The 23,343-nt window shown below is 38.4% G+C and overlaps 1 protein-coding gene across 2 annotated transcripts in view; it reads left to right on the top strand.

Moving 5' to 3' along the window:
- The first annotated feature begins 13,288 nt into the window (after positions 1-13,288).
- The window catches only part of C5 (complement C5), an 80,821-nt gene continuing 70,766 nt past the window's right edge, over positions 13,289-23,343 (top strand). For both annotated transcript variants that reach the window (XR_009008655.1, XM_007178108.2), the window contains exons 1-3: positions 13,289-13,388; positions 18,035-18,227; positions 19,751-19,913. Coding sequence is in view for 1 of the 2 variants with exons in the window: in XM_007178108.2 (XP_007178170.1) it covers positions 13,324-13,388; positions 18,035-18,227; positions 19,751-19,913 (421 nt within the window). In the remaining variant the exon portion in view is untranslated. The remainder of the gene's footprint in view (positions 13,389-18,034; positions 18,228-19,750; positions 19,914-23,343) is intronic.

Below are 23,343 nucleotides of genomic sequence, written 5' to 3'. Positions count from 1 at the left end.
TCCCACCCCTCCATTGCTGATAAGCTTTTGAGCTTTTTATCTTTCTTAATGACTTTTGGTTATTTTGTTTACTAAAAATTGAATTTTTTCAGTGATTGTCATTTTTAATAGACATACACTCTAGATCAACTTTTTAAAAGTAATTGTTTCAAACTAAATTTGATAAGAAACTAAAATACAGAGGTGTTCCTGGAAAAAACATATTTACTATTTTATTTTACAAAATTTTTATATTTGTTGCATGTAAACAATTATTCAAATCATTTTCATAGATACCTAAAAGACAAATGCTTTCATTATATTAATGTATTTATATTAAGATATAATTAATAATATATAATTAATCAATATAATAATATATCATAATTAATATAATAAAATTATATTATTTGAATATCTTAATTATACAATATTCATCCATTAATTTTTTTAAACAGATACAACCAAAAGATTTATCTGGAGGACCAAATGCATTTTCACATGTATATTTAGAAGTTGTATCTGCTCATTTTTCAAAAGCAACAAAAATTCCACTACACTGTGACAATGGATTTCTCTTCAGACAGACAAATCTATTTACAATTCAGATCAGTCAGGTATAATAAAGAGGGAATTGTAATTTCTGGGGGAAAAGTGAGATGGCCTGATTAATGGTATTGGGACAAGTGGTTTATTTTGGGAGGAAAATGAACTTAATTCTTAACTTTACATCATACACAAAAGTAAAGAGCTGACAAACTAAGGGTTAAATTGTAAATATAAACACAAAGAATCAGAAAAATACAAGTATAATTTGGAGGTAGAAAGACCTTTCGTAGAATGATGCCAAGGCTCCTTTCAAAGTGGTTTTAAAAAAACCCCTTGAAGTGATGTATTATAGAACTTAACATAGAGGCTGAATTTTAACTGTAAAAAATCTAACTTTTAATTCTCAATATCATCTCCTTTTATAAAAATATTTCTATTTCATATTAACATTGAAAATTGTGAACTAAATTGCAAAGTTCACCTACCTACATCTGCCTCCTTATGTTTCCAGTTGGAAATGGTTTCAGTCTTCTTTCAGGAAATTCCATCTTGCAAGTTATCTCAAGAGTGGGAAGGAAGGTTGAGCTAATGGGGGTGTACTGAATGCAGCTGCACTTTGCGAATCACCACTGAAGATGATGGTGATGGTGGTGTTGCTAATTAGGTAAGCATCATCTAATAGATAAGATGGAATCACCGCCATAATTTTAGCAACAGGTCAAGGTCCCTGCCAGTACACATTAACCTGGCCTTAGACAGAACTGTTTCTTGGGCACCTGATCAGAAGATGACTGTGTGTCGAAGGAGAGCTGTGGTGCCTGTGAGGCTTCCACCCTTCTATGCACTTAATTATACCCTGAGACATGCAGATTTTTGCCTGCATCTTCCTTCTATTAGAGAATGCTTCACTGGGTTCTGCTGACATAACTTACTGCTTATGTTCTTCCTCCTCAACTCCATAATAAATTCAGATATCAGTCTTTTTTATCTATCAGTGGTTTAAAAATACAAAAGGCTGTGTAAAAATACTTCTTAATAAGTTGAATTATATTTTAAATGCATAAAGAGAAACATTTAAAAGAATCCCATTCAGGAAATCTTTTGTGAAAAGAATATTTTTTTCTACTTTAATATCAAGTTCACATTCCAACATCCTAGCTCATCTTTCTCTTTAAACTTGGATTTAATGTTTTGGGCTTTCTTAATTTTACGTTTAATTTCACGGCCCTCATATTATAGGGTTATTAATAATATTGTCAGATCATTTAGAGTTCAACAGAGTTTCTAATAATGACAATTTTTTCCTTACAGTAAAAGTTAGAGTTTATTCATTGGATGAATACCTAAAGCCATTGCAAAGAGAAGTTACCTTAAGCTTCATAGTGAGTATGCAACTAATTTAAATCAAAATTTAACCATGGCATTTTCATTATATGAATAAAGAGTTTTCATTATTATAACACTAGTCAAATGTGGCATTAAATTATTCATTACTAAATAGCAGCAAGTATTTATTTAGCATCTATTTGGGGTACAACCTGGTAATTTTATACTTCTGTTATTCTGACTGACACTTTTTGTGTGTAAATTTAATGTTAGTTGAAATACATTTCAATGGCCCCATTAAAGAACATCTTTTGGTGGGTCCATCTCTAAAGTGGGTCATAATAGTTCATATCCTCTTGCTCTTTGTGAAGCATGGACAGATGTGGTGAGGGTTGTAGAAGTATAATTGTGGTACCAGTGAGAAGTGCATGGCATGCATTATATCATCATGACAACCTTATAGGATCAATATAATTATTATCTCCTTTTTATAGATGAAAATACAGAGGGTTAGAGAAACTAAGTAACCACTGAGATCGTACTGAAAATTATTAGCTGAATCAGGATTCAAACCCAGGTCTGTCTTTCTCCAGAGCTTCCTCACTTAGCCTCTCTTGATTTGTTTGAGGGATTATGGTGTGTGTGCTTCATAAGCATTTGAGTTCAGAAAGGCAAACAAGCACACATAATACAGTAAGCCAAGTAGGGGATGATGTAGGACCAATAGCAGACCAGCTTGAAGGGAAGGCAGCACTGGAGATGATTATTAAGTTACTCTGGAGGAAATCATGAAAGGATGAGGGCAGGTCCTAAACTTGGTCTTTATTTATCTATCTATCTATTTATTTATTTATTTCGTTATTTCTTTATTTATTTTTGACTGTGTTGGGTCTTTGTTGCTGCTCACAGACTTTCTCTAGTTGTGGCGAGTGGGGGCTACACTTCATTGCGGTGCGTGGGCTTCTCATTTCGGTGGCTTCTCTTGCTGCGGGGCATGGGCTCTAGGCGCATGAGCTTCAGTAGCTGTGGCATGTGGGCTCAGTAGTTGTGGCTTGTGGGCTCTAGAGTGCAGGCTCAGTAGTTGTGGCGCATGGGCTTAGCTGCTCTGCAGCATGTGGGATCTTCCCGGACTAGAGCTCGAACCTGTGTCCCCTACATTGGCAGGCGGATTCTTAACCACTGCGCCGCCAGGGAAGTCCCTTGAACTTGGTCTTAAAGGAAACCATGGACATGGTTTGATAGAGAGAAGCTGGACCATGTCTTGGGTGACATGCAGAAGGAGCAGAGGTCTGGAGCCAGGAAGAAGCAAGGTGTGGAGATGACCATGACAGTGACTTGGCTGCAGCAGCTGGCCTGGAAACACTTCCGGGAGAATAAGTACCAGCTTTGGTGGATTATTTTACATTGGGAGAGTTCTTGGGAGGACGGCATGTTCAGGTGAACCTGTCATAGCGGTGAATGGCTCCACGGACCCCATTGTTCCCTTGTTAGAGTTCCCCATGGACAGTAAACATTGAACATATCAGAGGCCATTGCTGTGGCATGTCCCAAGGTGTTCAGGTTTGATCTTGAAGATATAGGGAGCCAAGGACATCTTTTGGGCATGGCATGACATCATGTAAACAGTGTTTGAAGAAGATTATCCTGGAGGTCCTGTTCAGGAAGAAGCGAGGTGGAGAAGAGCCTGTTGGGAGTTTATTTAACATATTCTAAATATTTACCATACTACTTATGTCTGTTGAAAATGTGCCTCTGTGCCTTAGAACTTAGTCTTTGTTAACAAGCCTGACCAGTTGACAGTCATTGCCTCAAATCTACATCAACATCATATGTGCTTAGTTTCAACAAAGTTTCTTAGAGCTTAGTGAATATTTCTGTAAGAACTATCAATTACATATTATGCTTAGGTGTGACTTCTGTACTTATAGAGTATTTTAAAAAATGAAACTTGCTTTTCTTTTCACTCAAAGGATCCAGAAGGGTCAGAAGTTGCCGTGATAGGAAAAAAAAATTTCCCAGAATTATCAGTTTTCCTGACTTCAAGATTCCATCTAATCCTAAGTATTTTAAATGATTTGTTGGTACAGTTGTTTCTCTTAAAAGCAGTGGAGGTAACTGGGGTTATTGAACAGTCTGATGGAGTCATCAACATCTGACTGAAAGGTGCTGATGTAAAGAAAGTTTGGTTCTGGCTAATCTTCTCGTGCCCAGTGAGTGTCCTGCCTGCCTAAAGGAAGGTGGCACCTGCTGGGGCTCTTCTGCATTGAGATGGGGGAACTGATATAATTCTGCCAGCTGTGAGCACCATGCTAGTCTGTTTATTCAATTTAGATAATACACATAACATAATATTTATCATTTTAATTATTCACAAGTGTACAACTCAGTGGCATTCACATTCACAATATATTCACTGTGTTGTGTAACCATCACCTCCATTTACACCCAAAACTTGCTCATCATCCACAACAAAAACCCTGTACCCATAGGCAATGTCTCACTCCTGGTCTGTTTCTTGATCAGGGATCCTGTCTCCACTTGGCTGTCCCCTGGCCTCAGCCTTGTAGCTAGATCCTACCTGTTTGCAAATAGGCCTCCTTGGTTTGACCTCCTGCCTGACCTTCTGAGGAACACATCCCAGGATTGTCCTAACTCTTGTAACATTGTTTTGTTGGACTCCTGATACTGGCTGCCTCTCTGGTCTTGTCCCTTTTTGAAAGTACCCTATAGATACCGGCTGCCAAAGTGAATGCTTCCTAAGCATCTAGAGATTAGGACATTGTCTGTCCCACCCTTGGGAACTGACCTACGTTTAGGTCCTAACCCCTGACAATCTGTACGTCCGCTGAAATTAACTAGGCTGTTCTATCCTTCTGATAACCATCTCCTTCCAAACACTTCTAACTCCTCATCCTTCTCCAGATTTTAATCCCTTTACCCCTTCCCATCATCCTAGTCCTCAGTCCTTGGGTATCATCAGGAACTTCTCTAACCAGCTTTGTGGGCATGCAGCCTATGCAGTGGCACAGTGCCTGGCACTCTGAAGGGCCCCCCACTTAGTTCAGTGCTCTGTTGTTGCTGTCTTAAAATTATTAATAATTTTATCTTTGAACTTGTATTTTGTAAGCAAAGTCTGACCGGACAATGGAGCATGCATGTGAATTAGAGGAGATGTGTGTGATTCATGTGCCCACCATCCCTTGCCGCCCCCTTCCCATAGAGCATTCACAACACTCCATGAACACAAGATTCCAGTGGACCCACAATGCGCAGAAGTTTAATGAGACTCACAGTAAGTACAAAGTGAGTGTGTCATGTCTATGACTAAGCAAGCACGGGTCCTGACAGCCCCTAGAGGCCATATTTTCCACTGGAACCAGAACTTGTTTTGAATGCAGAAAGATGACAATGGCATTCAGAGAAACACGAATGACCGAGGAACCTCATCATATTGTTTCTTGTTGCTGTTGCTACCCTGTACTAGCCAGCCACTTGCACTAAATATGATGACATAGGAGGAAAGGGAAAGATAGGGTAACCCATAGTTCTTTTTCCTTTCGGGCTTTTCCTATTTATCAGTAAGCAAAGGTAGAGAGTGTTGTCAGAATACACACATATCAAGAAGTAAAATAAAAACAGTTGGGTTAGCTTTGTGCAGCATTTCCACCATTCTGGTAAGAATGAAATATTAGATGTATGCATGAGCTATGAAATACGAATTATGTAATTCTGGTGATTCTGCATATGAATTAAATGCTCTTATATTTGCATTTAAAACTCGCATTGCACAGTATAAAGATGAATGGCAAAATTCATGCCATTAATTTAAAATTTTAATTTTTCTCTACTTAGAATGATATTAAATAGCAAATTAAAAAACACCATGGCAAGTTGAGTGAAAGACCCAGAAGAAAGGAAAAGGCTTTATATTTTAATACCTTTAACAGCACTTTTTTCTTGCTTTATGAACAAGTAGTTCTACATTTTCATCTTGCACTGGGACCCTCAAATTTCATAGACGGCCCTGGCTACTTCTTTCTGTGTGACTCTGGGCAGCACTTCCTTTCTTCCTTCCTTCCTTCCTCCCTCCCTCCCTTCCTTATTTCCTTCCTTCCTTCCATCCTTTTAATGCTTTCTGATCATCAGTTTGTCTGTAAAATGGGGATAATGCCAAATCATGCCAACCATTATCAAGTGGTCTCTGCTGATGGGCAATCATTTTATTCATTTCATATCTAACTTCCATGGAGAGATCCAGAAAGCATTCTGGAGGGGTCTATGGATAAATGGGGGAAAAGAAAATTATATAAAGTTGGGGGGCAGACTAAGTCTTTGGCAGTTATTTGGGGGGGAAATCCATTGAACAGTTTTTTGGTATTTACCTTTTTTTCTATTAATGGACACTTTTGCATGTTTGCAGGCAGAAAGAAAGGAGTTGGTAAAGCAGGAGAGATAAGATGCTAGAAAGAATGATCATATGAACTCCTTATATGTTTATATGATTTTCAGTGCTCAGGGTATATCACATTTGAGCATCGCCATGAAGAATCCAAGGCGGGTGTTGCTATCTCCAGGAATTGAAGAAGCCTAGTTCTCAGAAGAGACATAAGATAGGAAGCGGGGGTTTACCTTGGAAAGGTGTTACGGGTTAGCACTGGCCATCAGCACCAATTATTCCAGCCTTCTTGGGATGCTATTAAGTTACTACCAGCAGGTGGCGCTTCAAGCAGGCCTCTGAGCCTGCTTAAAGAACTTAAAGTGCACTTGCAAATTAAAGTTTGTTTGTTTTTATTGAAGTATAGTTGATTTACAATATTGTGTTAGTTTCAGGTGTACAGCATAGTGATTCAGTATTTTTGCAGATTATACTCCATTATAGGTTATTACAAGATAAAAGGTATAATTCCTTGCGTTATACAGTATATCCTTGTTATTTATTTTATATGTAGTAGTTTAGGCCCCATATGGAAAGGAGCTGAGGCTTCCTGCTCAGAGCCATGTGAGCGAGCCACCACAGAGGTAAATCCTCCAGCCCCAGTCAAGCCTTTAGGTGACTGCAGCCTCAGCTAACAAGTTGATTGCAAACTCATGAGCTAAACTAAGTCAAAATTACCCAGCTAAGCCATTCCTGAATTCTTGCCATTTCAATAAAACTGTGAAGATAATTGTTTATTTCAAGCCCTTAGGTTTTGGGGTAATTGATTATATAGCAATAGTTAACTTGTACAGTAGAATAGCTGTTTTTCTAAAAATATAGCTCTCATGAAAGCTCCTGCATTCACTGCCACCACTAATGGGCAATTGCCCATTAGGAATGGCTTAGCTGGGTAATTTTGGCTTGGGTTCGGGTTCTCTCAAGAGTTTGGAATCAAGTTGTTAGCTGGGGCTGTAGTCACCGAAAGGCATGACTGGGGCTAGGGGATTTACCTCTACAGTGGCCCACTCACATGGCTCTGAGAAGGAGGCCTCAGTTCCTTTCCACATGGGCCTCTCCATAGGCTACTTGTGTGTCCTTACAGCATGGTGGCTGGCCTCCCCCAGAGCAGGAAATCCAAGAGAGAGCAAGGTAGGAAGGGCAATGCCTTGTATGACCTACCCTCTAAGGTCACACACCTCTGCATTTGTTGTATTCTATTGGTCAAATGGGCCAACACTGATACAGTGTGGGAGGGGACCACACAAGGCCATGAATATCAGGACATTGGGGGCCATCTTGGAGGCTAGCTACCACATCCAGCCATTGGATGAGTGGATGAGTATAGATGCGTTACAGGTATTAGAATTAAATAAGAGAGCTTATGCTGAACAACAAGTAAGATTGTCTGAAAAAGTGTGGGACAGTGAAGCCAAAGAGGGGGTTAGTGGGAGAGTGGGCACCTTCTTTTATTTTGTCTCTTTTTGTTTCCTCTGAAGAAACGTGCCTAACTGCATTCCATCACAAACACTTGATTTTCTCTTTGGGCCTTATTATTTTCCACTTCCTCCACATTCTCTCCTCAGAAATCCTCCCCTATTCCATTACTGAGTTAGGAACCTGCAGTGGCCTTTTAGGACGTGCTATTCCAACCCACTACTCTAGTGACTTCCAAGAATAGTTTGAGCAACAACTTTCTTCTTTATCTTTCTTCAGTTATCATTTGGAACTTAAACATAAAATCATCCGCCCTTGGATCTGAACTACTGTGTTCCCTATGCCATGGCTTATCCAGTTTTGCTTGGCTCTTCCCCCCTCTAGCCCTTTTCGGGTAATCTCCTCAACCTGCCATCTGCCTGGTTGCCTCTCCAGTCAGTCTCAACCCCACACCCTTTGAGGAAGGGAGACCCAGATATAAGTCAGAGGAGTGCTTCACTTATGTCTCACCTATTCCCAACTTGTACCTTTGAACCTTCACCTAGAATGTACAGTGGTATCTAAATAAGAATCAAAATGTGTGGACCAGGCTATAAATTCTTAAAGAGTTTACAAAACAGAGAATCAATCACAGACAAAAGAGCTGGAGACACGTCAAAGAGAAAGTAAGACTTCAGCAGGGCTTGGTATCTCTCCCTTCTTTTTCCTACTGATCCCAACACAGTCAAATCCCCATCTCTGCAAGTTACTAGATGTGTTTCCTGAGGCAAATCACTATATTTCTCTGAACCTCAGTTTATTCATTGGTCACCTGAGGTCATAACAACTTTCAGAGTGGTTGTAAAGATTAGGGACAGTTTATGTAGGTTAATCATTGCAATACCTATGACATGGAGCTAATAATTGGTAGCTATTGTGTTGTCATTATTTGCATGAACTCTTTAAAGGTTCAGAACATGTTCTTCACATCTGAATCTCATACAGCACCTGGCAAAATGCCATGGAGTTTGTAGGTCTTGTTGAGATGGTGAATTAACATTTATGGCCTTTCTTCTTAATCACTAGACTTATTCCTGGAAGTAAGAAAAATGCTTCAAGCAATATCTTTGTTACAGAGAGAGGAGGATCTTTCTGAGTGTAGACCTTTTATAGCTTATGAGATAAAAGTAAGAGGGTACACATAATCTGCTAATGGCAATCAATGCCATAAACAAGAGGGAAAAAAATTGAGTGCCTTCTAAAAAGGATTCCGGTCCATGGGAGCCTTTTTGTGCTCTTTCACTCACTAAGTTAGAATGTCAGACTCTCAGGAGGTAGCAATTAGCCTCTTAACAGGTCAGTCATCTAATCTCTGACCCTTAATTGACAGCAAACAAACAAACAAACCAGAAAGGAAGTGGGGGCAAAATTCTGCTGGGCTCAATGATAAAGAGATTCTTTCATCCTGAGAGTCATGAGACTGTTAGTGTTGTGTTCTGCCTGGCTGCTACCAGGGGGGTAGAACTATATTAAATACAGATTGGTATGATCCTATGCACATATACATGTGTTTTTAAAGTAGAAGATCATGACTATGTCTTAAACCAGTAGTAAATAATAGCGACAATTTTCAGGTTCATGCTATGTGCCAAGAGCTTTATACATATGTCATTTCATCCGCCCATCAGCGCCATGAGGTATTATTGTTTTGATTTTATAGATGACAAAACTGATGCTCAAGTTTTGAGTTTTAAGTTGCCCCAAATCACATAGCTATTTAGACAGAGACAGGATTTGAATTCAAGCCTGCCTCACCGCAGACCATACTTTCTTTTCAATGAAATATTTCAACTTTTAGGAAGCTACAGTGACTAACCTATCAAACACACATATAACTATCACTAAACTTTACTTAATTATTTGTAAGATATTGCTATACTAGCTTCAGATGTTCCTTTAAAACAAAAGGTAATAGATGCAGTGGAAGCATATACCTCTTTCCTATCCCAAATTTCTCCTTCCCTTTGCAGACATAACTACTATTCTGATTTAGTATTTACCTTTCACAATCATATGTTTACATCATTACTACTGGTATAAATGTCTATAGGTAATGACATTGCTGTGTATGTTTTTTGGGGTTTTTTTGACTACGTTGGGTCTTTGTTGCTGCATGCGCGCTTTCTCTAGTTGTGGCGAGCCGGGGCTACTCTTTGTTGCGGTGAGCACGCTTCTCATTGCGGTGGCTTATCTTGTTGCGGGCTCTAGGTGCGAGGGCTTCAGTAGTTGAAGCACGCGGGCTTAGTTGCTCCGTGGCATGTGGGATCTTCCCAGACCAGGGATCGAACCCATGTGCCCTGCGTTGGCAAGCAGACTCTTAACCACTGCTCCACCAGGGAAGCCCTGCTGTGTATGCTTTTAAACTTGTATAAATATAAACGTTATTATGTTTTTTTGTTGGTTTTACCAACCAATACTGCAAGTTGGTTTTACCAGCCAACATTGCATTCCATGGTATAAATATACAGTAATGTATTTATCATTTTTCTTTTGTTTAAGTTGCTGCCAAATTTTTGCTATTACAGATAACACTACAAAGAGCATTCCTATACTAGTGTCTTAGGCAGTTGTGTGAAAGTTTTCTGGGGTATATACCTAGAGTGTCTATTTTCCCATTACCCTCTAACCAGATTTCCTGCAGTCTGTGGTGAATTCCTGATTTGATGTTGGGATATCAGGGTCTTGGATGTGGGATACAGGTATAAGATTGTAAGAAAAATGGGTCATTTAGAGGGCATGATGTTGATAGCCCAAGTCACTTGAGAGAGGAGTTTTAACACACAGCTAAAGCAGTGGATCTTAGACCCAAGGAGAAAAGAGGCTGGTTTCTCCTTTGGCCTAATCAACTGAAAACTAATTTCGAGCTGAACTCGGGGATGTTGGAAGAGGGAAATAAGGAATGGACCAAATGAAACAGGGACACTTAGAAAAGGTTGTTTGGTGCTTTCAGTTAATGGTTTTTAAACCATGTGTCCAGGGACCCCAGGGTTCCTACGGAGCCTCCTCAAGGCCACCTGGGAGTGCACGCTGGCAGAGAGCAGGACCACCCACTCTGTTCATCTGGAGCATCTCTATTCTAACTAGTTTACACATTGGACTTCCCTGTAAGACTTTGTTTCAGTAAACTTTTTGTAGCTAAATGTCTTTTTAAATTCATTTAAATATTTAGGAAGAGAAGTAACTAATGAGAGGCATTTACTTATAAGGTTCCACAGCTGGATGTAGTTTATACCCCAAGATTCCCTTTCTCACTGGTGTTATGGGCGAGCACTTAAGTAGATTCTGAGTGAGTTGCATTCTGCAGCGCCAGTAGGAGTAACCCATATATAACCCATGTTTCCAAAGACACACAGAATTGAAGGTATAAATAGGTTAAGAATAAAAGTAATAGTATTGGGCTGACTGTTTGTTACCCTGCTAGGAGCACTTTCATGTCATGGTGACTTCAGAGAATAATAAGTAATTCAGCTCAGGAGGGGCCTTGTGAACTAAGTGAAGTCATGTAGGCTCGATCCGGAGGGTTGAATTGAGGTAGCATTAGCAGGAAAGTCGGATGACCACCAAAGTTGCTGCCAGACCTGGATTCTCCTCTTTTAGAGATGGAGTATCTGTATAAAAACCACACGCCTTCAAAGGTCAACATTTTAAAATGTAAAGAAGAATCCATCTTTGAGCCATGTTTAGAAGGCAGATTAAAAAAGTTTAGTTAGGGGGCTTCCCTGGTGGCGCAGTGGTTGAGAATCTGCCTGCCAATGCAGGGGACACGGGTTTGAACCCTGGTCTGGGAAGATCCCACATGCCACAGAGCTGCTAGGCCCGTGAGCCACAAGTACTGAGCCTGAGCGTCTGGAGTCTGTGCTTCGCAATGGGAGAGGCCACGACAGTGAGAGGCCCGCGCACCGCGATGAAGAGTGGCCCCCGCTCTCCGGAACTGGAGAAAGCCCTCACACAGAAACGGAGACCCAACACAGCCAAAAATAAATAAATAAATAAATTTGTTAAAAAAAAAAAAGTTTAGTTAAAGACTACTGAGAATCTGTAAGTTGTTGAACTTCAGTTCTATTGAGAACCTTTGAGATCCATCGTTTTTTAAATGTTTTCTATCAGAGAAACATGCCGATGGTTAGTGATTGATATCACTTATCAGTATTGACTCCATAATACAAGCAAATAAGTGTCCTTCACTTCAGATATTATCTATGATCATTTGAGTGTTCTCGCTTTCTCCTAAGTATCTTTTCCCGAAAATGATGGCAGAAGTACTTTGTTTGTTTGAACTTGACCCATCTTTCGTAACCCAGTTTAATTATTTTACAAATTTCCTTCTGAAACAACTAGGTCAGACAATAGTGGCAGATTTTTACCATTCCAATAACATATGTAGAGACACCGTTAGTGAAATTTGTATATCAAATTTTCCTTTGTGTGCCTTTTTTCCCAATAAACTCAATACGAAAGTGTTGGTAAAATAGAACCTTATTAATTCAGAAGGATTGCCAATGTGACCATAAAACATCTGAATTATAGTAAAATGTTTAGAGAAATCTGTTTTACTATTTTAAAATAGAGTACTTATTATATACTAGGTTAGAAATGAGTGCTAGTAAAAGGAAGGTAGTAAATAAAAACTTTCTAGTAAGCATAAAGTATCATAAAAATCTTAAAGATAAAATTTTTATTTGATTCTAAATTAATTACTAGACTCATTTGTCATAGGAAGCTTTGTTTTTCTTGCACTCTTATATTAAAATAATTAAAAACCTCACTGAAAAGCAAGTTTATTTTTTAGAAAATAAAGATATTCTGTGCCTGAATGAATGCAAATTTTGAATTTGTGCTGTATGAATTAATAGATATTGCAGGATATCCATTCCCCACTAAAAACTAAAGTATTTGATTGGTCATTTATTCCCTAGAGAATGATGCAGCATCCTCAACATGGTGTTTTCGTTGCCAGTCACAATCTTTTCTCTATCTAACATTCAGCTTCTTCTCTAGACTGGGACAGACCAAGGAATTATTCCATAGGCTTCCTTTGCAGATCTGTCTTCTCCTTCCACCATTTCCAGTGCCAATGACACTACCGTTCAGGTCTTCTCTAGAAAGACACCTCAGAAGCCCTCTCTAAACCAGGCCCATTCTAAAATCACCTCAGTGTGAAACTGAATCCAGGTGGGTCTCCATCTGTATGAGAGTGCCTCCAGAGGCATGCTTACAGATGATAAAACATCAGAGCAATTGCCTGGTCAAGAGATGAAAGGCCAAAGACAATGCAACTTACTGATTTCTAATTTTGAGCCATTCATTGCAGTGCCAAACTCTTATGTTAGAATCCTTTTATTTGTATTAATCAAAATAAATTATCTAGGTGTAGGACTCTATAAAAAAACCTCCTACTTTTATACCTGGGCATTAAAGGGTGTTTCAGTTCCAATTTTACTTTTCCTACTTAGAAGTCCCTCTTCTTGACATTAATAATTAACCAGTAAACCAATTTACCCAAGTTCTTCAATCTCGGTTTATTTAAAAGGAGAGTAACTTCAGGAGGGTTATATCCATGGTTTACTGCTACCTCCAGCATGGGCCTGTGGGGCATACTTTGTTTTTTAATCTTCGTGGGGAAAAGTTGGGGACAGGAACAAACGTAAGTAAAACAACCCATCTTTATTTTTCAATGCATCTTATTAATGTGATGAGTGAAAAAGTAAATTCAACAGACTGTGTTAATTTGTAAATAACTTTCTACTTCTGGGAACACTAAGTGAATAGTCTCACCTCTGAATAAGAAAGTCATGTAGCATTTTGATTTGATGAGTGGCTAACGACATGACAGTTTTAGGGGATTGTTACTTATAAAAATTTACATAAGTGATTATTCAAGTTCCTCTTCAAAACAGCACAAACTAAACTCAAGATAAATTTTCTTGGTGTTTCTGGCTTGTTTCTATCTGGTACAGAGTTTTCTTTGTGTTTTCCGTGTACTGTACATAGTAAAGCAAGGGTTACTTGGGGTTCAATTCTAAGCCTGTGGTTTGAAAAATCTATTGTTATAATTACTTCCAAATTTATGAGCTAATGCTTCATAAATTTTAGTGTTATTATTGAAATAATGTGTATTTTAAACTAAATCTTTAAAATATTGATATCATATCTAGAAATAACATTTTAGTACTGATAAGTAACTGGAGAGTATCTAATCAAACCTACTCATTTCCTGTAAGGATAAATCCGGACAGAGGAAGTAACTTGCCAAAGGTCACACCACTAAGAGAAACAGAAGTAGGACTTGTATTAAGGACTCCTCTTTACCGCTTCAATTTTTTCCCATTTTGTTATAAATGTATACTTTAAATATGTAAAATATATTATAAATATAAATGTATACTTAGGATGTCATAAATTTATAGCACTCTCCCAACCCTAATCTGATTTTCTCACATGGTCACAATCACCCCATTTCCTGGATAGTTTTCGTTTATTCCTTCTTGAAAGACAGCCGACTGAAGTTCAGAGAGATTGGATTAAATGACTTCAAATTAGTGATAGAACTAGGACTAGAACCTGGGTCCCATGATACTTAATTTTTTCTACTACACTGTACTGGCCCTTAATAAACATCTTCTCTCTTTCTCTGAAAAAGTGAGAGTATGTCATTTATAACATGGGAATCAGTAAATTTAATTGATTGATTCAACAAAAATTTTTTGAGCACCTACTACGTGATAGGCACTGAGGATATAGTAGATGATACAGAGCTTGCATTCAAGTGGGAGAAGAAAATGATGAACCAATGAATGAACCAATGAGTGAATGAGTAAATAAATAAGGTCAGGTAGTTATTGGTACCATGAAGGAAAAAAATAAAGGAGAGTAAGAAGATAAAGAAATGATGGGGCACTATTTAAAAATGTAGGGCTTCCCTGGTGGCGCAGTGGTTGAGAATCCACCTGCTAATGCAGGGGACATGGGTTCGAGCCCTGGTCCGGGAAGATCCCACATAAAAAAAAAAAAAAAAATGTAGACAGGGAAGGTTCTTTAACGAGGTGACACTCAAACAGAGCTTGAAGGAAGTAACAGAGCAAACCATGCAAATATCTGGAGAAAGAACATTCCAGGTAGAGACCAAACTAGAATTTGTGCCTCTCTGCAAGCTCAGTGGCCATATTCTCTACAACTATTGAAAGAAAATAAGAAAAGCATGAAATACTTTATAGCTACTAATAAAGTATTAAAGTAAAGTAAAGTAAGGACGAAAGTCTGTATGAATGGGTGGTTCCAGAGCTGTCTTTTAGGGACCTGAAACATGAATTATTTTATATTTCACCACCACCACCACATAGACAATCAAAAGTAAAACAGGGCTTCCCTTGTGGCGCAGTGGTTGAGAGTCTGCCTGCTAATGCAGGGGACACGGGTTCGAGCCCTGGTCTGGGAAGATCCCACATGCCATGGAGCAACTAGGCCCGTGAGCCACAACTACTGAGCCTGCGCGTCTGGAGCCTGTGCTCTGTAACAAGAGAGGCCGCGATAGTGAGAGGCCCGCGCACCGCGATGAAGAGTGGCCCCCGCTTGCCACAACTAGAGAAAGTCCTCGCACAGAAACGAAGACCCAACACAGCCAAAAATAAAAATATATTAAAAAAAATAAATTAAATTAAATTAAAAAAAAATAAAGGATGCTGTGAATTAAAAAAAAAAGTAAAACAATACTAAACTGAAAAATATAAAACTTCTAACAATACCAAAATTAAAATAGCTTTTTTTTTTCTAAATTTCTCTTGCAAAAACTCTTGATAAATTCAGTTTAGCCTAGCAATTGAAAGTGTTAATTCAGGAAACGGGCTGCTCGGGTTTAATTCCTAATTCTGTAATTTAATAGCTATGTGACCTTGGGGAAGTCAATTATCAGTTTCCTCCTCTGTAAAATCGGAGTAATAGTAAGATTTTTTTCATAGAGGAGTTGTCACAACACAGTGAGTTTATTTATATATCTATATCTATATCTATATCTATATCTATCTATATCTATCTATCTATCTATCTATATATCTATATATATATATCTCTCTTAAAATAGTGCCTAACACTGAGTAAGATTTCAGTAACTGTACCTTACTATCATCAAAGCTGAACATTCCTCATTTTCTGCTGTACCTGGGTAAGCACATGGGGAATTGAGAAGCTGGTTGGAAATCTGGAGATTCTTTTCCCCCTTTTACAATTTTTCTGTGAATGGTTCCAAATTAGTTGTCATGTAGGAGAATTGCCAGTTGCTTTAAACTATTCAATTGCTTCCAAATTAATTTCATTGTTATTAAAGACTTGCTGATTTAAAAAGACTTTTTAATTGTCATAGTGTTGTCAGAGACTGCAATAATTCTGCTAGGTGTGCTGGCCAGTGCCCTCCAGGCCTGTTCGGCCAATTGAATTATTCAATCACCTTTTGGGTTGAAGCACACTTCTTTTTCTTTTAATAGCATATGTAGCTTTCACTATTCCAATTAACTATTTTGTGATATATAATTAATAACCTAGTTTATATTTGTAACTTTTCTTTTAATAAAACAATGAAAATTCACCCATTTTAAGATTTCTATTTCAAAAACTTACATTGATTCATGTCCATTCTTTAAAAATCACATAAAAAATAAAACTGGGGGAACAGCTCATGGTTAGGAACATAGTTTGTAACCTTGACCTCAATTATACACATAACAGAGAGTGAGGACTGAATATAAAGACCTGCTTCATTGGGCTTCCCTGGTGGCGCGGTGGTTAAGAATCTGCCTGCCAATGCAGGGCACACGGGTTGGAGCCCTGTTCCGGGAAGAGCCCACATGCCATGGAGCAACTAAGCCCGTGTGCCACAACTACTGAGCCTGTGCCCTAGAGCCCACAGGCCACAACTACTGAAGCTTGCACGCCTAGAGCCCATGCTCTGCAACAAGAGAAGCCACCGCAACGAGAGGCCCGCGCACCGCAACGAAGAGTAGCCCCCGCTCGCCGCAACTAGAGAAAGCCCGTGCGCAGCAACGAAGACCCAACGCAGCCAAAAAAAAAGATCTGCCTCATTCACTTACAAGCCATGTGACCTTGGTCAAATTATCCTCTTATCACTTATCAATGATGTAAAGTGTACATCATTGGCCTGTTGTAAATATTAAAAGACTTGTATGTAAAGCCCTAATATAGCCTCTCAATTAATGTTATAATCATTATTGTTGTATGATTGTTCTCATTTGTTCCTCAAGGACCTCCATCATTACTTTCATTTCTAAATGCATTGCCTAGTTCACTGTTATTCTATCCTTTTCTTTATCTACTCACTAGGATAACACAATAATTCTAAGATTACTTCCTTTCAACTTATTCAGTGAACTTAATGAATCATAACATTTATTGACTACTGAGCATGCTAGGTGCTTTCAGATAGGTATTCTCATCTCATCCTTAGCACCCTGGTAAAGAAGGTGATATTTTCCCAAGTAAATTATTTAACTCTCAGAGAGGGTTAATGACTTTACCATGGTCACTCAGCCAGCAGATGGCAGAGCTGGAATTCAATCTCTGGTACCTATGTTGCTTTTTTCTTCATTGGGCAAAAATATTGACCCTCTTTACCATTAAAAGTCTTCCTTTGCTGCAGTAGCTCAGGGAAGGTGCTATTACTACTTTTCTAAATGTTAACTAAATCTTCAGCTCTATTTCTCAAGTCTTAATTCCAAGCTACTTCTTCTTGGAAACTGTGCTGAAATTATCATAGACCACAAATAAATGTTGATTTTAAAATATCATTTTAAGTTAAGAAAATGTGCCTATTTTATTTATTTTTATTTATTTTTTATTTTATTTTTTGGCTGCATTGGGTCTTCGTTGCTGTGGGTACACTTTCTCTAGTTGTGGTGAGCGGGGGCTACTCCCCGTTGCAGCGCACGGGCTTCTCGTTGCGGTGGCCTCTCCTGTTGCAGAGCACGGGCTCTAGGCACATGGGCTTCAGCAGTTGCAGCACGCGGGCTCAGCAGTTGTGGTTCGCGGGCTCTAGAGCGCAGGCTCAGTTGCTGTGGCGCATGGGCCTTGTTGCTCCGTGGCATGTGGGATCTTCCCGGACCAGGGCTCGAACCCATGTCCCCTGCATTGGCAGGCGGATTCTTAAACACTGCGCCACCAGGGAAGGCCCCAAATGTGCCTATTTTAAATTGAATTTCTCAAGTGAGATTTCAAAAAAAATCAGAAGTATAACAAAAAATGTCATATAAATATACTGATCCTTCTCTTTTCCTATTTCAACAGGTATGTCATTTCAGCACCAAAAGTATTCTGTGTTGGAGCATTTGAAAATATTGTAATTCAAGTTTATGGATACACTGAAGAATTTGATGCAACAATCTCTATCAAAAGTTATCCTGACAAAAAATTTACTTATTCTTCAGGCCATGTTACTTTATCCACAGTAAATAAATTCCAAAATTCTGCACTCTTAACAGTATGTATTTATCCTTCAGTTTCTTTATACGTATAGAATATTCTCAGTAAAATGTGTACCCAGTTTGAATATTGATAACATAGAGATTTGATCATTTATACCACTCTACCACTGTGTGATTATTAGATGATGTCAGTCACTAATAAGTGAGTCATAAGCACAAGAATATTATACTTACTTTTAGGTTTGTACATATTTAAGTAACATTGTACTAAAAATAGTTTTTATTATATTGCAAATAATAAAAAGTCAACACTGAGAGTCCTCCAGAACATTTTATCCTTTAAAGGGGTCTGTGTATTACTCAGGTTTGAGAAACACTGATCTAAATAAATTCTAATCAAATGTAGGAATTCTTTGATTAATGTTCTGGACGGTAAATGCTCTAACCTCTTAACAAATACTTCCACTTTTTAGGTTTATTAAGAAATAAAATTCATTTCCCAAAAGTAGACACTCTTATCTGATGCCATTAGCCACACACATGTGGCTGTTACCTTTAAATTTAAATCAATCAAATGTAACTAAAATAAAAAATTCAGTTCATCACTCATGCTAGCCACCTTTCAAGTGCTTAAATAGCCACAGGTAAGTGTTGGCACCATACTGAACAGCTCTCCCTTATCACATAGAGCTCTGTTGAACAGTTCTAACTCAGACGGCCAATTGGAAAAGTAAATTAGGGTGGGGAAATCATAAAAATTGATGCATATCTTAAGCATTTAACTTCATCTTAACGTTACAACGTATCTTTATTTGCTAATCATTAGATGTTGTGCCCAGGTCTTTTCTTGGGTCCACTGGTTGGAGCAGAAATTCTTATTTATAATGTGTCACAGCTTTAACGAATCATTTGTTCTACAGTTTCTATTTCCTTAAAGTAGAGAAAGAACTTAGATACTTGCAAAGCAATCTGAGTGCAGAATCTTTATAGATTTTTACCGTTTTCCAAACTTTTACAGTACTCTCACATATCTAATTCAACATGGCTTGTTTTAGTGATTAACTTTTTTTTTTTTTTTTTTAGTGATTAACTTTTATCTCATGTTTTCAAAGCCGAAGTTTTCATAAAAACACTTTTCTTTCTTCTGTTACTTTCTGTGTATTAAATGTGCTTATCATGCAGTGTAAAGTGGATCATTACAATTACATAGACAAATTGGAAAGCACATTGCTCAACCTGTGGAAGCAGAAGGATGTAGATAGAATACAAAGTGTCCTGAATATCACTCAGGATGTTGAACTGGGGATGGAGAACATGGGCTAATCCGACGAGCTGATGAAGTGAAAGTTTAAGAGAGCTTCTATAGTAGTAGTTTTTACTAAATGCATATAAAATTTGGGAAGCACAAAACCAAGAAGATTTTTAATTGCTTAAAGCTAAATGTTGATTATGACATTTGATATTGAAGGGCTTTGGGCAAAATTTATTTACTACTTTGGCTCCTATACTACTTTTTAAATAACATGTTTTATATCCTTAAAATTATTATACTCTTTTCCATCAACATTGTTTTTTACAGATACAACCCAAACAATTGTCTGGAGGACAAGACCCAGTTTCACATGTGTATTTGGATGTTGTATCAAAGCATTTTTCAAAATCAAAAAAAATGCCGATAACCTATGACAATGGATTCCTCTTCATTCATACAGACAAACCTGTTTACACTCCACACCAGTCAGGTAGATTTTAAGATGCTTCTCTCTAGCATCTTAGAGAGATGGGAGGGAGTGGGATTGGGATTGACACTATACTGTAGAGGTTTTGGGGTTTTTTTTTCCAAGCTTGAGCAGCTGGGTAAATGATGATGGCATTTATTTAAATTGAACTTTGGATGTGGGGAAGAGTTTTATTTATTTATTTTTAATTTTTATTTTATATTGGAGTATAGTTGATTTACAATGTTGTGTTAGTTTCAAGTGTACAGCAAAATGATTCAGTTATACATGTCCATGTATCTATTCTTTTTCAAATTCTTTTCCCATTGAGGTTATTACAGAATATTGAGCAGAGGTCCCTGTGCTATACAGTAGGTCCTTGTTGGTTATCTATTTTAAATATAGTAGTGTGAACACTCCCAAACTCATTCTATGAGGCCACCATCACCCTGATACCAAAACCAGACAAAGATACCACAAAAAAAGTAAATTACTGGCCAATATCACTATAGAGCTTTTTAAAACTTGAATTTAAGTGGCGATAGGTTTCCAACTTGCTCAAAAGAGTCTCAATCCCCAGTGATTTTTACACTTATAAATATCATTTTAATTTTAAATTCATACAGAAATTGTTAAACAATTAAACGGAATTTAAATTTAAATTTGATTTTAAATATACATCTTAAATTCATATGGAAATGACAAAAATTAACAATTATATTATCTACCTCATCAGTTATTCCCATGTAGAAAAAAAGCTATTTAAGAATTGTGAAATGTAGTGTTAGGTCTTATTATTAAACAAGTTTAAGATGTAACTGCAAATATAATTTAGGCAATGAGAAAATAATTTATTATAAAGCAGTGATCATAAAAAAGGTCTATTACTTTGGAGCTAATCCTCAAATTCAGAAAACAAATCAAACCCTAAGAATCAAATGTTTCAGCAAAAAATAAACTAAATCACAGAAATATATGGGTATTAATTTTCTAAGGGGATCTGCCTAAAGGAAGTTCCTATTAGAACATTGTTTTGTATTCTTGTTTTATCTGTTAGAGGGGGAAAGGGCAGGATAGCCAGTCAAAACTCTGGGATTGACGATGGACTGGATATATTCCCAAGGAACCAAAAATAAACACAGAAAAGTGTGAATGCTGACCGCATATGTTCATGTGTCTGCAAAACCTTCGATTCCTCCATCACTCCCTGTTGCCAGAATTAACTTTTGAGCACATCAGAGATGGAATTATGAGAGAACTGTATGTGGAAGGGGGAGGTTATGGAGTTTCAATAATGATATTACTGGTGAAGGAAAGAGGAAGGGAGGCAGGACCAGCCAGCTTTGTTGAAAACATTTCAGATAGGACATACCTGCTACATATTGGTTGATGTTGATAGTATGGAGTGGAACAGACCTGCACCACTACCTTTTTAGCAGGAGCTCCTGTTATGACCAGCTCAGAAAGGAAAGGCCTAGAGAGGGTGGGGTATTGCTTTCGGCTTGGACAGAATATCATAGCCAGAATAGTACTCTCTTGACTCCAAGATGACTTGGTGTACATGGAGATAGTCTCTGCCCATAAAGCTTGGGCCCTTTTTAAACATCATACCCAGAAACAAATATATCCATACCCTTGTGTTCCTCCTATGTTAGAGGACCTTCATTAATTGGGTCCTGTTGACACTACCTACTATTTAGCATCCTCATCTTTGTCCAACAAGTAGTCTGATACCCAGAGCCTGGGACCTCTCTTAGCTATCAAGGCTTTCCTTAAGAACAGCCTTGGGACTTCCCCAGCGGTACAGTGGTTAAGAATCTGCCTTCTAATGCAGGGGATGCGGGTTCGATCCCTGATCGGGAAGCTAAGATCCCACATGCCTTGTGGCCAAAAGACTAAAACAGAAGCAGTATTATAACAGATTCAGTGAAGACTTTAAAAATGGTCCACATCAAAAAAAATCTTAAAAAAATAAATTAAGAACAGCCTCATATGTTATTTCTTTGTCGGAACTTTAGTGTAAGACGATGTGGTATCCTCATCTATTCTAATCATAGAGGAGAACTAGAGAACTTTCTTCTAAATTTCTTTTTTTAATAAATTTATTTATTTATTTTTGGCTGTGTTGGGTCTTCGTTGCTGTGCGCGGGCTTTCTCTAGTTGTGGCGAGCGGGGGCTACTCTTTGTTGCGGTGCACGGTGGCTTCTCGTTGCAGAGCATGGGCTCTAGGCACGTGGGCTTCAGTAGTTGTGGCATGCAGGCTCAGTAGTTGTGGCTCGCAGGCTTAGTTGCTCTTCAGCATGTGGGATCTTCCCGGACCAGGGCTCGAACCCGTGTCTCCTGCATTGGCAGGCAGATTCTTAACCACTGTGCCACCAGGGAAACCACTCCTCTAAATATTGACTCATTGGGACTTCCCTGGTGGTCCAGTGGGTAAGACTCTGCGCTCCCAATGCATGGGGCCGGGGTTCGATCCCTGGTCAGGGAACTAGATCCTGCATGCATGCTGCAACGAGGAGTTAGCATGCTGCAACTAAAAGATCCCGCGTGCCACAACAAAGATCCTGGGTGCCGTGACTAAGACCCAGCGCAGCCAAAATAAATAAATAAATGAATAAATTTTAAAAAGTAAATAAATCTTTAAAAATAAATAAATAAATATTGACTCATTAGTGAGAAGTAGTGAAGTATAGTGGTTAAAAGCAGACTCTGGAGCCAAATTGTCGGGTTCAAATGCCAGCTTGGGCTCTTATTAGCTCTGTGACCCTGTGTGAGTTAATATTTCTCAGCCCCATTTTCCTCATCTGTATAATGGAGATAATAATAGAACTTACCTCATGGAGTTGTTGTGAGAGTTAAGTGAATTCATATGTGTCAATACTTCAAACACTGCCTACCACAGAGTAAGCACTAGGAAAGTATTTCCCATTATCATTTAATCTGTGGGATAGCATAAAGCCTTATTTACACAGAAGAAAAAGAATTACTGAGAAGTAATTCTTTTAAAAATTGATTACATCTTGCTGTTTATAGCTCTAATGTCCCAATGCACACATTTAATCTGAAGATCATTGAGGGATTTTTCTTATAAGCATCTTTAGGATAGAGGCTTAAATCTTCAAGGCTTTATAGGACAAAGGACTTCAGAGTATTGACCAAAATCCTTCAATTTCACACAGCCTGTGTCCTGCCTTCCCCTCCAACCTTATCACCCGCCATGTTCCCCTTCATCGGTGGACACCAGCCAAGCTGACCTCTTTTCTGTTGCTTTCTCACACCATTTTCCCATCCACAGTAAAGCTTGTGCACCTCGTCCTGGTATATTCATGCCCCTTCCTTGCCTTCTTAACTCCTACTCAACCCTTACGTGCCGTCCCATGAAGGGCAGCCTTCTCTGCTTCAAAGCTCCCTCTTCCACACTCGGAAAGCCAGGGAGTGTCTTTTGTGGCACTTC

Source organism: Balaenoptera acutorostrata, chromosome 6 (genome assembly GCF_949987535.1).
Source record: "Balaenoptera acutorostrata chromosome 6, mBalAcu1.1, whole genome shotgun sequence".
NCBI classification, from domain to species: Eukaryota; Metazoa; Chordata; class Mammalia; order Artiodactyla; family Balaenopteridae; genus Balaenoptera; species Balaenoptera acutorostrata.
Note: the sequence above shows the minus strand (reverse complement) of the source record. Positions and strands in the feature narration are given on the sequence as shown.